At 40.6% G+C, this 17,375-nt stretch overlaps 1 protein-coding gene across 10 annotated transcripts in view; it reads right to left on the bottom strand.

The window, feature by feature from the left end:
* Window positions 1–17,375, bottom strand: part of adgrb1a (adhesion G protein-coupled receptor B1a) — a 208,475-nt gene that overhangs the window by 91,860 nt on the left and 99,240 nt on the right. For 6 of the 10 annotated variants that reach the window (XM_026184580.1, XM_026184583.1, XM_026184575.1 and 3 more), the window contains 10 exons: window positions 17,171–17,275; window positions 14,945–15,112; window positions 14,395–14,559; window positions 13,452–13,616; window positions 12,464–12,628; window positions 12,235–12,336; window positions 12,016–12,122; window positions 11,589–11,783; window positions 9,431–9,499; window positions 8,063–8,171 (listed from right to left, as the gene is read on the bottom strand). In XM_026184580.1, the coding sequence (XP_026040365.1) occupies window positions 8,063–8,171; window positions 9,431–9,499; window positions 11,589–11,783; window positions 12,016–12,122; window positions 12,235–12,336; window positions 12,464–12,628; window positions 13,452–13,616; window positions 14,395–14,559; window positions 14,945–15,112; window positions 17,171–17,275 (1,350 nt within the window). The remainder of the gene's footprint in view (window positions 1–8,062; window positions 8,172–9,430; window positions 9,500–11,588; window positions 11,784–12,015; window positions 12,123–12,234; window positions 12,337–12,463; window positions 12,629–13,451; window positions 13,617–14,394; window positions 14,560–14,944; window positions 15,113–17,170; window positions 17,276–17,375) is intronic. The other 4 variants (XM_026184584.1, XM_026184578.1, XM_026184581.1 and 1 more) reach the window with 3 other exon arrangements.

A 17,375-nucleotide genomic window follows, 5' to 3' on the forward strand; every position in this document is an offset into this window, starting at 1 on the left:
GACATCTTGTATCCAACAAAACTGTACCACAGACCTGTGGAAACGACCTTGACACATGATAAGAACTAATAATAAGCATAGTTCACCTCTTGCTGCTAACCATATGAACTTATTAAACATAATTAGTTAAAAGTTTTACTAGTTTAAATGTTAAGTATGAAAATTTAAACTGAAATCTACATATTTCATGGTGGAAACAAATTGATGTTATCCACAATTTTTGAAAATAAATTCAAATATGAAAAAAAGAATGTTTGGGGTTTTTTTTGTTTGTTTTTTTTTGGGGGGGGGGGGTTACTAATAAAACACTTCCCTGAAATTTAAGCTCTTTCTTTTTTTATACAATGATGTGTTTCCTGTTTGTGGGTTTAACAAACTTTATAGCTTCATAGCCAGTCATTGTTAGTGCAAACCTTTTATTCTTTGGTTTAAACATGATGGACTTTAATCAAGCTATGCTGAACTCATAAGAGCTTTTAGCAGCCAAAACATTGTCCAGTTCATTTCGTAGTTCTGGGTAGGACGTGTATGTCCATGGTAGTTCCAGAAGAGGCCCGCCTGTGTGTGCCACAGGTCGTCGTGCCAGTCCATCCACAGGCGTGAACAGTACCTCAACCTTGTCAACACAGATGACATCTGACCCAGTAAGAAACCTGAACATCCTTCTGAGCCCTGTATCTTCAAGTCCTCTGATGTACTGGTGCAGAAATCTGAAGCTCTGCTTCTCTGCTTGAGTGGTGGGAGAGACAGTAAGCAACTTCAAAAGCTTTCTCGTTGTTGGCTTTTTATCTTCATACATTAGTAGGACATCTTGTGGGCTTTGAAAAGCTTTTAGGAAGTGGCTTGCAACTAAGGACATTTTCTCTGCGGCATATGCTGGTTTTTGGATTAATTGTTTGTGTGCGACTTTCAGAAGGCCTTTTAAGTTCTCTTTGGTTGGAAGCACTGATACATCCAGGCGATCCATGAGATCCAGCACTTCATCCCTGTCTTCATCTGAAAGATCTTCTTTTAGTGCCCTTTTTATCTGATCTCTATCTGATTGACTTAGGTAAAAGAGAAGACTTTCAAACAGCAGATCATCTGATACTTGATTCTCACCGAAGATGAGTGCCACTGTGAAAACAGGAGCAAGGCGACAAGGGAAATATCCATGGTCTTGAAATCCCTTCAGTAAAATTCTACCCATGGATTTCCACTCTTCTTCCTGCCATTTAGGAAACAGTGATGGCACTCTGAACTCCTCTCCTTCAGCTGTGTTGTCCACAAACTCTGACCAAAATGCAGCATACACATCTCTTGATACACCGTCTGCATCAGCTCCTTTTTCATCAATGTAGGTGTATTTTAGAGGTTGTATGAGGAGTGCTGGATCTTTGAACTGGCTGATCATCTCCTCCAGAATAGTAACCCTGTGAAGTTTGATGGTAACGCAGACAATCATATGATCCTGCAGAGCTTATTGCTTCATTGCTTATAGATGTATCTGGACTACTGACTGCTGTGTTTGTTGGAGGAAGTGTAATGGATGTGATGACCAGATCATCTTCCTCAAACTGCAGGAATGGTTCATCTATTACAGTGTCATCAAGTTGACAAGACAGAGGCTCTCCAAGGGAGGGTCCAATCATTACCTCAGATGTGTCTAATAATACATCTTCATCAGCATTCCTAGATTCTGATGATGAGACCACAACAGTGTGAGAAGCTTCTTCATCTCCTTGATGTGAGTCAGTCAGTTGTGTAACATTGTTTACATGTGTTTTCCCTCTATCATAAACTTCTTCATCATCTTCATCATTGGAAAATCTTCTTGTGCACAAGTAAAATCTCAACATTCCCATTTTAAGTGCTGAGTAGAGTTCTCCAACTCTGACATCTCCACCAAATACAGCCTCTTCCTGATAGTCTAATATGTCATGACCAGTGTTGGGACTAACGCGTTATTAAGTAACGCGTTACAGTAACTACGTTATTATTGTGGTAACGAGCACGGTAACTAGTTATTATGCCAAAATCAGGAACGCGTTAGTCGTTACTGGGATTTAGATAGGCTCGTTACTCGTTACTTCGTGTGGTGGCTATCACGGAGCTTCCACAGATTCAGTAACATTAGCAAGTGGTGGAGGCCAGCAGGTGGATGAAGGAAAAGGGACGCAGAAGGAAAAGAGACCCGAGGCGGCCGCTGGTCCAAGTATCAGGTGAACTGAACTTCAGGTAAGAAGTTATGACCTGCAGTCTATCTGGGTCAGACATAAACCAAGTTTAGGTGGAGTTTATTTTCGTTATTCTGACTTTTTCTGTACTGCGTGCTAGCTAGCATGACGGAGTTTCTATACAGCTGGGTGGTGCTATGAAGTTAATGAAGTTGAACTTTATTTTGTTCATAAGTTATTAGAGTTGCCAACCGTCCCGTCTGGTATTCAGAGAAAATATTACGCGTTTCTTATTGAGGTGAAAGGGAACAGTTTGTCCCGTAATTCAGCTACAATGAAAAAGACACAAAGCTGGAGTTATTCTGTGTCTTTGCTGCACAGCTGCCTCTTCTTCTTTCATTCTCACCCCTCCCTCTCCCGTTTCTACTTCAATCATGAAACCTGATCAATGATCAGCTGATCGGCTCTCTTGTTTGTTTATCGCCCACTTTGCGCCTTAAGAGGAACCAGCGGATGTCGCGCTAAACAACAGCAGCACTTTTAAGCTTGATCAGCTGTTGTTAGAATTTATTTAATATTAATTTCTAGTATCAGCTGATGTTTGCTGGAGCCACAGCTGCAAAAAAGCTGCTGGTCATGATGTCGGTTTGTATATCTGGTGAGAGGGAAACATGAAGATGAAACCAGGAGATGTCCTTACTGGATCATCAGAGCTGTGATGGAGAAACAGGTTTACCTTTTAGCTGACATGAATGAGTTGAAGGGAAGTTATGAACTGTTTCTGAGAGACAAATAACCCCAGGATCCTTTTTTAGGTAGCTGACAGCTGGTAACTGTGCAGGGGCGGGTCTAGCAAAGTGTTGCCAGGGGGGCATGTAGGGCATTAACAGGGAGAGGTGGGCACAAAGAAATACTTTTCTTTCTTATTCTCATTTAAAATGTCTAGCTTTTAAAAAATAATTATCTGAGTCTTACAACAAACGATTGATAGATTGATGCATATATACCATCAAAACAGTGTACATCACTGTCACAACAGCGTTTGTTTTCATTCAAAGGCTTTATGATTTTTCCTATAATGGTGGGCGGTCTCTAGTCAAAATGCCCGGGACGATTTTTTTTTTCCCAGTCCAGCCCTGTATGCAGCTCATCTGCAGTCTGGTGTTACCTACATCTTCCTATTCAGAAGGCAGAATTTCCGAGTTCTGAGTACAATCAAAGCACCACGACTGCAGTTTTTGTGTTGGATGTAAAAGGCGCACATGACGCTGTGACGTAGGCTAGAATCATGGCAGCAGTCAATGACGGTCCAGGCGTGGGATTTCTCTCGTGGAAATATACACATTATCTTTTCCTATCTATTGGTAGGTGGCACAGTGCACTTGTGGCAAGTAAGCAAGCTAGAAGACTGGCAAAGTTATGGAAGAAACACATTAACAAGAGAATTCTGAGTAAAACCAAAGTTACTTTCCCTAGTAACTAGTTACTTTGAAAGTAACGAGTAACTTGAAGTAACTGAGTTACTTTTGAGAGAAGTAACTAGTAATGTAACTAAGTTACTATTTTAAAGTAACTTACCCAACACTGGTCATGACTGAACACCTCCCATCTTCCAAAATTGCTTTTTCCACTTGGAAAGAAAAGATCTTTAGCATACTGTAATATGTCAGCTTTTTTGGAGTCTTTGGGCACATCAAAGGTCCTTGTTCCTCCTCCTCTGCACTTTCTCACTTGCTTACCTTCATGGATCCACCCTAACTCAATTTTTCGAGTCTTTTTCTCAGCCCATTTGTTGTTTTTTGCATATGTTCTTTTTCTCTTAGAAACAAATGCCTCCTCATGATCAGGTTTCTTCTCATTTTCATTGATTCCCATCTTTTCCTTCAATTTTTCAAGCAATGAGTTTTTTCTTGATTCCTTAGTACTTGCACCACTGTTTTCCAAGCAGAACTGTCTGGCAGCTATCCGATCACCATATGTTGGGATGTAACCAGACAGGGTCTTGTCTTCCATGAAATCAATCACTGTGGGATCAATCTGTAATAACAGAGATATTTATTAGTATACAGAAGTACAAGGTATACCTGCTGCCACACCACATGAGGTACCTCACTAAAGAAATGTATGTAAATTTCACATGTGTTTTGATAATTGTCTATTATTATTTTAGTGGCAGCCATCGATATTTAGCATTTATTCTTTTCCTCTCTTTATGCCAGCAACATTAATCAGATTCTCTAACATGTCATTAATAGAAATATTACAGTATATACAATGCCCACTTTTGAAAAAGTAAATTAGTATTCACGTATCTTTCAGTTGCACAGTGCACAAAGGGTTTAACTCATTGTTTTTTTAAATTGAAGCCAAATATCAATATAAGCACAGTTTAATTCATTTGTTTTATATAAACAAGGAAACATTGTGCATCACATAATATAGTGATATATTTAAGAAACCTGGAATCTGCATAGGGTTAATTAGTAACAATTAATAACCGTGGTCATAACAACGACCCAGGGTTATACAGTGGGTTAATTTGTTTTACATTCTCGATTCCATATAGAGCCACACCAATGCAGCCTACCGTTACGTCCTCACGCAGTCAAAGCGAGAGAAGCGAAAAGCGCTGTGGTTGCTAACTTAGCAATATGTCACATTTTTAGATGCTGTAACTTCGTAAAAAGCGAGTTTTACAAATTTCCCCCTTGAGAGAGCACTTACGCGTTCTTGTAGCATTCATAAGAGACAGTCCTCAGGTACACCACGATTCCGAAGAAATCTCAGAAGTGGGCTATCAGTGTTTGTGTCTATGTTGAAAGCAGGGCATTGAAAGTTAAGTGCCAGTTCTGAAGAGCGTGAGCTCTCCACATCTACCATGGATTTGGGTTCCCGAACGCAACGCGTTTTACATTCTTACAATAAAAAATGTTATTCTAATGGTACCTTTTTTTTACATTTGTACAATATATGATTACGTTCGTACAATATGATAATTATATTGTACGAACGTGATAATTATGTATATTGTAATAACGTGATGTTATGTTGTTCAAACGTGAAAAGTATATTGTTAGAACAATAAACTTTTCACATTATAACGTGATATACTTCTATTTTCCTTTTGCCTGGGTGGCAGCTCTACGCTTCCGTAGAAGAGAGCAACAGTGGAAGAATTAAATATTCGACAGCACCTGGGTGGAGCACGAGCTTTAAACTCATGCACAAGAGAAATGTCAAATAAAACAGGTTTGTGATCAGAAAACACGGAATCCCCAATTTCCAAATTAAAAACAGATAAACCGCACGATAACACCAGGTCAAGAGTGTGCCCCTGCTGGTGTGTAGGGCCTTGTACAAACTGCACAAAGTTAAAAGATTGAATAAGATTTAAAAACTCCTGAGCAAGCAGTCCATCAGAGCAACAGACATGAATATTAAAATCACCAACTATTAAAATCCGATCATATTTAGGCACAATGTCAGCCAAGAAACATGAAAAGTCATTCAAAAAGTCTTTGTTAAACTTCAGTGGTTGGTAGATTACTGCACACCCAACCGGTTGAAATGTCCCAGTTCAATTATCAAAAGTTCAAAACTGGAGGGGGAACCGGTACATGGAGTTGTTTGCAATTAAAGTTATTTTTAAAAACTGTCAATATTCCTCCTCCTCTACCTGATATCCTTGGAGCATTTAAAAATGAGCAGTCGGAGGGCAATATTTCAGAAATGAAGCTAGACTCACCCATTTTCATCCATGTCTCAGTCACAAAAAGGAGATCCAATCCATTTGAAGAAAATAAATCATTTAAGACAAATGTTTTACTTGCTATGGACCCGGCATTTATTAAAACCCATCCTCGTTGGAGCTGGAGTCTGGGCGGAAGTTGTCTGTGAAGCCCAACTTAATGGGCGCAAATTCACAAAGTTTATTCCACAACGCCCAAGACGTGAAAAACACCGGCGAGCAGGCTCACGTCCACTCGAGCGTACGACAGGAACCAGACAAGGAGCAACATGATCCAGGAGATGCCTTGGGATGCGATGGAATAGACTATAATCCACTGGAGCAGCTGCTAGAGAAAAAGTAAGGCAAGCTTTAAGCTTCACTAGCCGACCGGCACGTTTACCGCGGCGTCTGCGACGATGCGTTGGAGCAGGAGGAAGTGCTCCGCGTAGCAGGTAAGAAGGAACATCAGGAACATCAGCCAGGGATAGGGGATACCCTGTTGTTTGTCCTTGCTGATTTGTCAGAAAATATTAAAGATCCAAAAGTTTTTAGCGTTCATATACCAGTCGCGAGTTGATTTGGGTGGCACAAATTGTAAAAAACAAAACAAACAAAAACAAATTGACAGAGACAGACGGCAAGCCACACACACCGGCGCCAATTGTGTTATGATAAATTACGTAATAACTACAAGAGAAGACTTACCTTTGTGGAAATGCTTGGAGCAGACTAACGTGTGAGCTGGAGTGTTCTGGGACGTTATTTGGTCTTCGAATGGCTGCAATCCAGGCCATCCGTCGCCTCTTTGTTACTTTGGAAACATGGCTCGAACAATTTCTCTTCCACGACAGAATTTGATAAAAAAAAAAAAAACAGCTGGCTTCCCGTGGCTGTCATGCGACCGGCTATTGCGGTTAATAATACAACCGCTTCTTGCCATTTTTTGTGTTTCTTTTTATCGCTGTGTGACTGTTTTCTTGTGAAAGCCTGCGTGCGCTTGTACCATTTGCTCTATTGGTGATTCTAAATTGACACTGTAGGTGTGAGCGGTTGTCAAGTCTCTGTGTTGGCCTTGTGACAAACTGGCAACCTGTCCAGGGTGTGCCCCACCTTTCAGCCTATGGTAGCGGGATAGGCTCCAGCAAACTGTGAATTGAATAAGTGAAAGAGAACAAATGGATGGACTAAAGCTTCATAAGATGCAAGGCTAGGACATCTCTGTCTCACGTGTTTTGTTTCCAACACCAACCTTCACCCCCGAGTGAAAGTAATAAGCCCAGTTTTACAAAAGTGCAATTTTAAATCACTGAAAACTGGAGGTACATAGCTATCCAATTAAATAAAATAGCTTGTGAATTGAATTAATATTTGACATTTAAAAAGCTTTACCACTGGGGATACCAGCTATAGCTACCAATTTATTCCTAATGTACTACTTCATTTTCTGTTAGTTCTATCTATAGCTGTTTTCACACATGCACTGTAGAGCTGAACTTTTGCAGACATTACCAGGAGGAACTGAATGTGACAATGCAAATGTCCAGGTCAGCTTGAATGTGTGCTGCCTTCTTTGTACTCTACTGTACATGCAGTATAGTGTATGTTCCTTAACAAAGACTAGTTAAAATAAATTCATTGCAGGCTGGTTAGCACTATTGTCTTATCAGAGAAGATTGTGGTATAGATTTGAGCACGTCTGCTTGACTTTTTGCTTGAAGGTGTATTCCAGGGATAGGCTGCAGAAATAATACCGTGTCTTGTCTTTTATCAGAGGAAAAAGGTTCTCCTTGTTCTTGTCAGTCAGGAGCCAGAAAAATCAAATGCATCAAAAATTATTGACATTTTTTTCAAAAAAGAAAAAAAGCATAGTAATGTTCTTTATTTTCTGAAATATGTCTTTTATCTCTGCAGTTTCCTGTTACTTATTGGCCTCTATCAAAAACTGATATGGGCTAAAATCTGACAGGGCATATAGCCATTGGTTGATGGAGCTTTTTTTTAGACTGAACCCAAAGGAAATGTCTTTAACCATCAGGCTGCCATCCTGTGTCCTCACTTTTAGTGGTTGCTATTGCATTTATGAAGATTTATCTTCAGAGAATATAGGTGTGATAGGAGAATTTCTTTGATAAAAAGGGAGAGGTGTGGAGATCTTCTAGATGGAGATAAGACTGACCTAGGTTATCGGAGACTTCACACATGTCTTGAATGTCTTTCATCCTCAGGCCAATGACATCCACAAAGTCCTCCACCAGACGGAAAAGCTCTTTGATGTTTGGCCCCAGCTGAGAAAACAGAGACACATGAGAGCAGAATAAAAGAAAAAGGATTATGGATTTGAGGCAAATGTTCTGAAATGCTGTTCGAGCACTTGACACACAAAAGGCCTTTTATAGGAAATCTGGAATTTGAGACAAGTATTGCCATAGCGTCCTGTTTCAGTTCAGTGTCACAATGTCTTATAGCCCACACTACTATAACCAACATGAACATTTACAATTTGTACATCACCATTTTTTCTTTTTGATGACAGGAAATACACTGCAGCTTTGTTCTTATTTTCAATACTGAAGAAAAAGACGGCACACGGTTCTACTGAATGCAGGTGATGAGAAATAAATGGCTGTGATAAAGGCCTCAAGGCTAAAAGCTTGACTTTTTGATTAAATACATTGCAGTGATGCAACATCTGCTATTACATCAAATCACATTTTTTTTAAATGGCAAAATAAGTTAGGAAACCTTACATTTCTAAGCAGGGCTGCCACGGTTGGAGTTAATCACCGCTGACAGAAATGGCTGTGCTACTGTAAAGCTAGTCAGAGGCCAAAAGCAGTTCAAACTCAAAAGGTCTCTGAACGTTTGCGAGTGCCTTCGCCACAGCCTAGATCAAAGAGGGGCTTCAATATTATGAAAGAATCTGAACCTCATATTGCTTGTAGTATTAAATGGCACAAAAATTATTTTAAAAAGTGCAAATATGAATGAACTATCAGCATGAAAATGCAAAATGCATCTTTTTTAGTTTAATCAGATGTGATTCACTACTCCCCAATGTTGAAGATAATAACGATAGTAAAGTGGTTGAAATGCTAATGCTCGCTCTCCTTCGTGTATTCAGACCATGCTGGGGGAACACAGAGTGTGCCATTTCCATTTTAAGATATCTGAAGCAGTTGGAGTAGAGCAGCTTGTTTTATTTAGCATTATTTCTCTGTCTGCATGCTGAAATTCCTGAGAACAGGCGGATGCTGGACAGCTTGTTGGAGGCACAGAGTGAATAAGTGCAGCAGATGGATGAGTGGGTGTTTGCGTCATTATCTGTAGTTATTTCTGTCTTTCAGCAATTCTCGCATTCCCCTTTCACTTCTCCTCTGTCTGTAAAGACACAGGTGGGCTGTTTGTCCACCTGTGTCTTTGTCATCTCTGCTGCCATCAGGATTTCTCCTTGATTGTTGAAGTTATTATTGCTCACAAAGTTCAAAAGGAGCTGCAATTACAGACAAGGACAGGTCCTATTTTAGAAAGAGAGGCTGATACTAACCAGTTGTGCTTCCTCCCATCTCTCCTTGTTTTCTTCCATCAACAGATTGCTGACTGATTGCACAAAGTTCTGGAAAGGAAAAAAATGATTTGCATTCAGTTTTTTGAAATCCTTCTAGACCCTTCTTAGTGGCTGCCAACTTGGTTATGTAGCAGAATCTGAGGGACAAATATTTGGACAGTTTTTAGCCAGAAATTATAAGTTTGTTGCTATTCAGACAAGGAGAGACTAGAGGATCTTTAAAATCTCACAAAGGACAAAATAGGATTTGCAACTTCATCAGTAAGAAGTAAATACAGCAAAAAAATTTAACTGCATATTTTACAATATACTTTTACTAACGTGTGCTTTTTATTAAGACACAAACTATAAAATTCCAGGATCTGGTGAAGTTTAAAACAGTGCAAATAATATATAAGGCAAGGAAAGGGATGCTCCCAATCGAAATCTTAGAAAGAGAAGGGAGGTATAATTTTAGAGGGAAGCAGAATTAAAAAAAACAAAGAGTAAGAACAACATTGAAAAGGATGTCTATTTCAATAGCAGGAGCTAAATTCTGGAATGAGTTAAAAGAAGAAATAAAAGGTCAGTAGTGATATTAACCAGTTTAAAATAAAACTCAAAAAAGAAATTTTAAATAAGTAAGAATGAAGAAAATGCAATTAACCCAAGACAGCAGTCAAAGTGATTTTTATTTTCTTCTGTAAATTAGCAAATCTAAATATAGTTTTAGTTGAATATGAGAAAATATTTTTTGTAATGTTATGTTCAAAGTTGAAGGCATTGTATACGTTTTTGTTGTTCAAATTTAGATGATGAGGATGTAAACCTGAGGGGGTAGGGCTAAATAAGTATATACTTCTGCCTACTCCTTTTCAAACAACTGCATGGAATGATTTTATGAAATATTGGTGAATGTATATGTTTGAAATAAAAATGAACTGAACTGAACTTTGTAGCCTAGATTGCACGTTGAAATAGAATATCCATTCATCCATCTTTTTTATTCCTCTTATTCAATACATTTGTAGTATAAAACATAGGTTCTATATAAGAAACAGTCAATTTACATTGTTAGGTGGGTATAGGAACACAGCCTTTCCCAGCTGGAGAGCAGAAGGCATCAACTGAATATCAACATGTATAAATTTGTCATCCTGTGTCTTTCACCTCTACCAGGCCACCAGCGACCTGTCTAGGGTCTAGGTTAGGACTGGATTTTTTGTATTATGACTCGTTAGCCGGTGATTGCTCAGATTTATTTTTTATTTTTTGCATTCATTTCAAGTAGTTGCAGCCATCATCAACACAATCAACCACTGGGCAACAAATTTTAATCGCAGGGAGATTGCACAGGGTGGGAGGTAACCTGTGTCCAAAAAACATCATGGTGTAACTCAAATGGTGTGCAAATAACTGCTGTCTAACTTAGAAAGATAGACAGATTGCCAGTGTATTGCAGTCAGTCTGCATGCAAGTCTGAAAGCAACCACGTCTCTTTGGATTAGTGGACTTAACTCTGCTGGTTCTATTCTGTTTATACTCCTGCATAAAAACAAGGTTGCCTTAGTTGCCCAAGTCATTTTGCAGGGACATGGCTATCCTCCAGCCAAGAGGTTGTTTGTAATTACCAACCTGCTCAATCCACAGTTTCCAACCAGTGTTTCGCATTATATGTAGCCATTGTAGGTTTTTTTTTCTGTTTAATACATTTTTATTTGGGTATTCTAAAAGGGCAAAAACTCTATAAAAGGAATATTCAATTCAATTCGATTTTATTTATACAGCGCCAAATCACAACAACAGTCATCTCAAGGCGCTTTATATTGTAAGGTAGACCCTTACAATACATAGAGAGAAAAACACAAAAGTCATATGACCCTTTATGAGCAAGCACTTTGGCGACAATGGGAAGGAAAAACTCCCATTTAACAGGAAGAAACCTCCAGCAGAGCCAGGCTCAGGGAGGAGCCGTGACAGGTTGGTGTTAGAGAAGGAGGCACAAAAGAGTTAGACAACAAGACAAAAATCCTAGCTCTAACCCTACATGGGTTGCCAGTGACCTTTTGGATCTTAAGAGATTACCTGTAAGGGAAGAAGACACTTTCACACTGTATTACACGCTGCAGCACAGTGGTAAAACCGTGTACCAGCTCACCCTCGTGTCCTCATTGCTGGGGCTGTAATATGTCCTCCTGAAGATCTCTGTCATGTTCTTCAGCACATCTACAATGGCCAGCAAATCACCACTATAGCTGGTTCCATCACTGGATATTTCCCTCAGCTTTGTCATTACTTCTGATACTCCATCTCCCACAAGGCCACGCTGCGCTTTGGACAGATGCTCCCGAGTCTAGCAGAGAAAGTGGCTTCTGTTAGTTTTCACAGTTAGTGGTCAACACAGGAGCAGTATCCATGTCTTTTTTTCAAAAGTGATAACACAGCATAATAACAGTTCAATGTAACTTAGACTTAATGAAAAAAAAGAATTAACATGTATGCCATGTGTCATACATTTTTACCCAGACACAGCTAAAACATTGCAATATCTTCATATGCATCTTTTGCAAGTTATTTAGACTCACTAAAGTCTGTATACTGCGATAGTCATTAGAAATGCACTTCATATAAGTGGGATTCTCCCAGTAGGCAATGCCCTCCTCATCCAGGGTGCAGCGGCGAAGGATAAGCCCTGTATGGGGAAACACATGAGGATTAACCTTCAATTATTTGGTGAGCCCTTGTTACATCATGCTTTTACAGGACATGCAAATGTAATCTTTCTACATGCAGGAAGAGCTCACCCATGGCATTGGGAGGACAGCGTACTGCTGCTGTATCTCCAGCTGGAGTCATCTTCCACACAACATTAGAGTAGTTGTCTTCTCCACATATTTCATGTGGTTCTGTTACCAGAGAAACATCAAAGTGTGTCATGCAATTGTATTAATCACATAACCAGGAGGTAGACTGTCTAAGTAGTGCACTTTTCAGTCTTTGATGTAGTGGAGCAAACTGCGCCCACCCACTGACCTGGGCATCTCTTTTTGTTACAGCTGCGGACCTCTTCCCGCTCTCCAGGACAAGGCTGCCCTCCAAAAAAGGGCCCATAACAAATCCGGTTTCTCTGCTGACTCCCCCCTCCGCAGGTTTTAGAACAACCCGACCACAAGGACCAGGTCTGCCACTTGCCATCCACTAAGAGAATGAGTGAATAATGATAATGAAATACAACAGGAACATGTAAATTTTACACATTTGCTATCAATGAAGTGAATTTAACCATTATGCGGACCACAATGTTCTGTTTTTATATTTATGAAATCTCATTCAGCACAGTTGGCTGAAAAAGAGATCGCCATGGTGGATTGTCCACCTCCATCTCGCCCTGTCCCTAGCATCCTCATCTTTCCCACTAATCCCTCTGCAGGTCCTCTTTCACTACATCCATGAATCTTCTCAGTGGTCTTCCTCTTGCCTGGGAGCTCCATATTCAACATCTTTTATATACACTATCCCTTCTCTCCACATGTCCAAACAATCTCAGCCTTGCTTCACCAATTATGTCTCAAAAGCACTTAACCTGAGCTGTATCTCTGATGTCCTCACTCTAACCCTGTGCATCTGGATCACTCCCAATACAAATCTGGGTTTCTTCAACTCTGCCACTTCCAGCTTATCCTCATGTATTTTTGTTAGTTCTACCATCTCCAAACTGTACATCACAGCAGGTCACACTGCTGTCTTGTCAATCTTTACTTTCACTCATGCTGTTGTTCTTCTGTCACAATGATAACCTAGTATAGCCTCATAATAAAAACATGGAGTTGAAAATAAGCTCTCCAATAAAAAAAACCCAAATTTTATTAAAGAAGTGAGAAAAGGAAATCAAATATTCTGAATTTAGGTCATTACGAAATACTATAAAATGCAATGCTAGTAATCTGAAGGTCTGTGTAATTTGTAGTAAATGTGGAGTTAAGTAACTATCTTTCTTCAACTTAGCATCTGGCTCTCTTACCTGGACACTCTCCAAGGAAGCAGTCGACAGTCTCCAGCCACTCGCCTCTGCACTCAGCACCCCCATATGAGGGGCCATTACACTCCCTGGTTCTCTGCATGGTTCCATTAGAACAGGAGGCAGAGCAGGAGCTCCAGCTGGACCACTCATTCCAGACGCCATCCACTGAGAGAGGCCAAGGTCACCACAGCAACAAGAAAACAGAACAAAAGAGAACGCTATCTGTTTGAAATACTATAACACTCAAAATACAACAAACACATTTTATAATCGCCTCTGTCAGTGCGCCCCAGGGTGGCTGTGGCTACAATGTAGCTTGCCATCACCAGTGTGTGAATGTGTGTGTGAATGGGTGGATGACTGGATATGTAAAGCGCTTTGGGGTTCTTAGGGACTAGTAAAGCGCTATATAAATACAGGCCATTTACCATAAATAGAGTTGTACCGTTCCAATTCTTGAGCAGACTTTTCACATTAACATGATTTTTTCTACTGGAGCATCTTATAGCTGCTTGAACAGACAAAGTACAGGTTAAGTATGTTTTAGGTAAACTAGTTTTGTGTTTCCAGGGTTGTGCTCAGAACTCTAAAACAGCATGCCCAGTAGCGTTCATAGTCGCAGACTTTTGAAACAGTCAGACCTTTGTGCACATGTAAGATAATGTCATGTTCACACTCACAAACATGCAGATACAGCAACTACATTTTTTGCTTAAGGAATAAAGATAACCTGAATTCTTCTTATTCTTCACCTCCCCACACTTGGCTTACTGCTGTGTGAGGTGGGAGTGATTGTTAAATTTGTATGTTTTATGCCCCACTGTACATAAGTGCAAGTGGGTGGGGGTTTGGCATGATGTTAAATAATCTAATAAGTGGCCTAAATCATTATTAACATTACCATGAAAATCTTCAGAAATCAAATCACATCTGAGGTCCTTACCCGGACAGACTGCTATATTGCAGAATTTGGTCTGTTTCTCTGGCCCTTCACATGGATCTCCCCCAAACTGCGGAGGGGTGCAGGTTCGTGTTCGAGACCTGTAACCTCGGCCACAGGTAGATGAACACAGACTCCATGGTGACCATTCGTCCCACGCTCCGTGCACTGCAATCAGAGCAGCTAGCGTATGATTTATAGACAGACAAACACCAAGACAACACAATACCTTCACTGCCACAGTGAACCGTGGGCAGTTATCTGGGATAATCTGTGCTAATTCAATGTGGTCACTGTACTTTCAAAGTTTAGGAGTCTCCCAGTATGTCTGCTCTGGTTGTATGAGAGTGTGAGAATATCCTAAAATCTCTAAAACCGCAAACCCAGTCATGCTTGTGAAGTGAGGTGTACATTGTCCCATAGGCCACAGACTTGCTGCAACTGTGGCGCTGAATCATGTGGGTCTCGTAAGGGTGAGGCAGGGTCCTGGAGAGGGCTGGGTGAGCACAGGGAGGCAGTAGGAGGGATTTTGGGGTGGGGGGTGGGAGCTTACCTGGACAAACAGCAGAGTTGTTGCAAGGTCTCTGCTCTCTCAGTGGCCCACTACACTGGGTGCTGTAGGAGGAGGACACACAGAAACGAGTGCGACTCTGCCAGCCCTCCCCACATGTGGCAGAACACACACTCCACGATGACCACTCCTCACCTGAAGCTGAGTCTACTGAGGAGGAAGGGATGGGTAAAGGAGGATAGGGGAAAAAAGAGGAGCGAAAGGAAAGGACAGGACCATAACTAATTATCATGCAGGATCTAGCCTCTGTGGCCAAAAGAGGAAGGGTTGTGCTCTGATAAAGGGTACATTCTCGCTGTGCTGCATTTAAGGGCTGCCTCCATTAAAGGCGTAATTTTTCCTGACTAGTATATGAATCTGTTCCAAAGGTGTTGATAAATGTCCTTTCTTTAGCAGACAAAGATAATGGTGCCTAGTCAGTCTTCAAATCCACTACAGAATAGAGACAAGAAAGTGAAATTTTCCTGTCCAAGTTAAATTTCTAAGGCTCTACACAAGTTCCCAAATGTTGTCCTTCAGTGGAGACAGCCCCTGAAATGGGCCCCAGCTTTTGGTCTGCTGCTGGTCTTTTCCTTCGCTGAGTTTCTGATGTCATATCCTTGGCATCGACTTCCAGTGGAAATTAATGCCCATGACTCTGGATATGTCAGCGATTTTTTCACTGCCCACGACTGCCTCTTCAGTGGGTCACTTTACCAATAAGGGAAAAGTGGGCAGTCTCAGGTGGGAAGCAGGGAAAGAAGTAAACAGGAAGTAGGGAATCAATTAGCAAATAAAAGTAATACTCCACTCAAAACCTATCTTTGCTGTAAATTTTACCCCCGTATCTTCAACAGATCTCAGTGGCTTTGTATGTTGTCTTGTTTTCCAAAGACCAATAGCTGTGGTCCAGGGTGTGCCATGTCTTTTGCCCTGTGACAGCTTGGTCAGGGTTCAACAACCCCAGCCACAGGTGGACTCTGGAGGTGATTAGCCCAGTTTAGCAGTGAGAGTTGAGATCCAGTTAAATCTAAACATTTGTTATGTAGTTATGTTCCAGAGCAGCTTCCAGGAGTGCAGGAACCTTCTGAAGGTTTGTGGTTACAATATCATATTAATGTCACCGTGTATGTTTGGAATTCGTGGGGAAATACTTCCACCATAGTAATTAAATACTGTGTGTCTGCCACTGACTTCTAATTTTATAAGCTATGCTACAGTGGTGGGTGTATAACTATGACAAAGTAGGATTACGCATTGTAATAATGCGATTTAGTTGAATGTTCAAATAAGCAACCAATTAAATATATTATTTTTTAATATATAGTAAATAAATATGTTACAGTGTTTCCTTGTTCGCTGTTGCCCCATTGTGTGGGAGGAAGAAATGAAAACTGACTATCCAATGAAATAAAGTCATTACACCAGGAGGAAAATGTAAACCATAACATAACAGATGGGCTTGTAAATGGCAATAATCTTGTAATGCAACCTGCTATTTTTACATGGAACTCTATCCAACACTGCTCAGCTAGGCTACTCTCCAGCTCTATATTTTAACCCTTTCACGCATAGTGGTCACTACAGTGGACAGCTATTCAAAGGCTGTTTTCTTGTATTTGTGTCAGTGTTGATGGTATACTTGCACATAAACACAACACACAGCGTATATTGTTCATTCGTTTGTCAAATTCACAAGTCAAAACGTATGTTGTCCACCTAAGTGGACATGTACAAAACTTTTTGAAAAGTACATGTTTAAAAAAAAATGAAGTTCAAAAATCTTTTTTTCATGCCTAAAGATGAATAAAAATACTTAAGAAAAAAAATCCTGATTGAGGTTGTCATAATTCGTGCATGAAAGGGTTAAGGACAGAAATGAAATTTGTCTTCCTCACAAATAAAGCATGAATAAGATCCAAATTTGTTGAACTTTTGGGTGGAGTATCACTTAGAAGGAAGACTTCATTTGATGTGTTGTTTTACAGACAGGGGACCATGTCCTGCCATAATTTCACAAAAATACAATTTTACCATGTTCAGGCAGGGTCCGTGTTGGAATTAGTCCATTGCGGACGAGGCACTACTGTGGGAGATTTTGATAGATGTGCTGTAAGTGAATGCAACTCTCTCTATTGTGGGTGTCATGTTTTTTGTGTGATATGCTGCTATCACCCAAGCTGCCGCAGTGACTGATGCATGGGATCCCTCTGCGTCCCGTTGTCTTACCTGTCTGAGAACTCTGCTGTCCACTGCGGGGCTTGTCTGCGTCATCACGCTTGCGGCTGTCCACCGAGCGAAGCGATTGGCTGCGAGAGAGATGGCGACCTTTGCCTAAAGGGGGGTGAGGCAAGGCCGGGGGAAGGAGGGGCGGGGGTTAGCAACCAGAGCTCCTTCATTAATGCCTTATATTTGGGACACAACCGTGACGTGA

The sequence above is a fragment of the Astatotilapia calliptera genome, chromosome 11 (assembly GCF_900246225.1).
Source record: "Astatotilapia calliptera chromosome 11, fAstCal1.2, whole genome shotgun sequence".
Classification (NCBI taxonomy): domain Eukaryota; kingdom Metazoa; phylum Chordata; class Actinopteri; order Cichliformes; family Cichlidae; genus Astatotilapia; species Astatotilapia calliptera.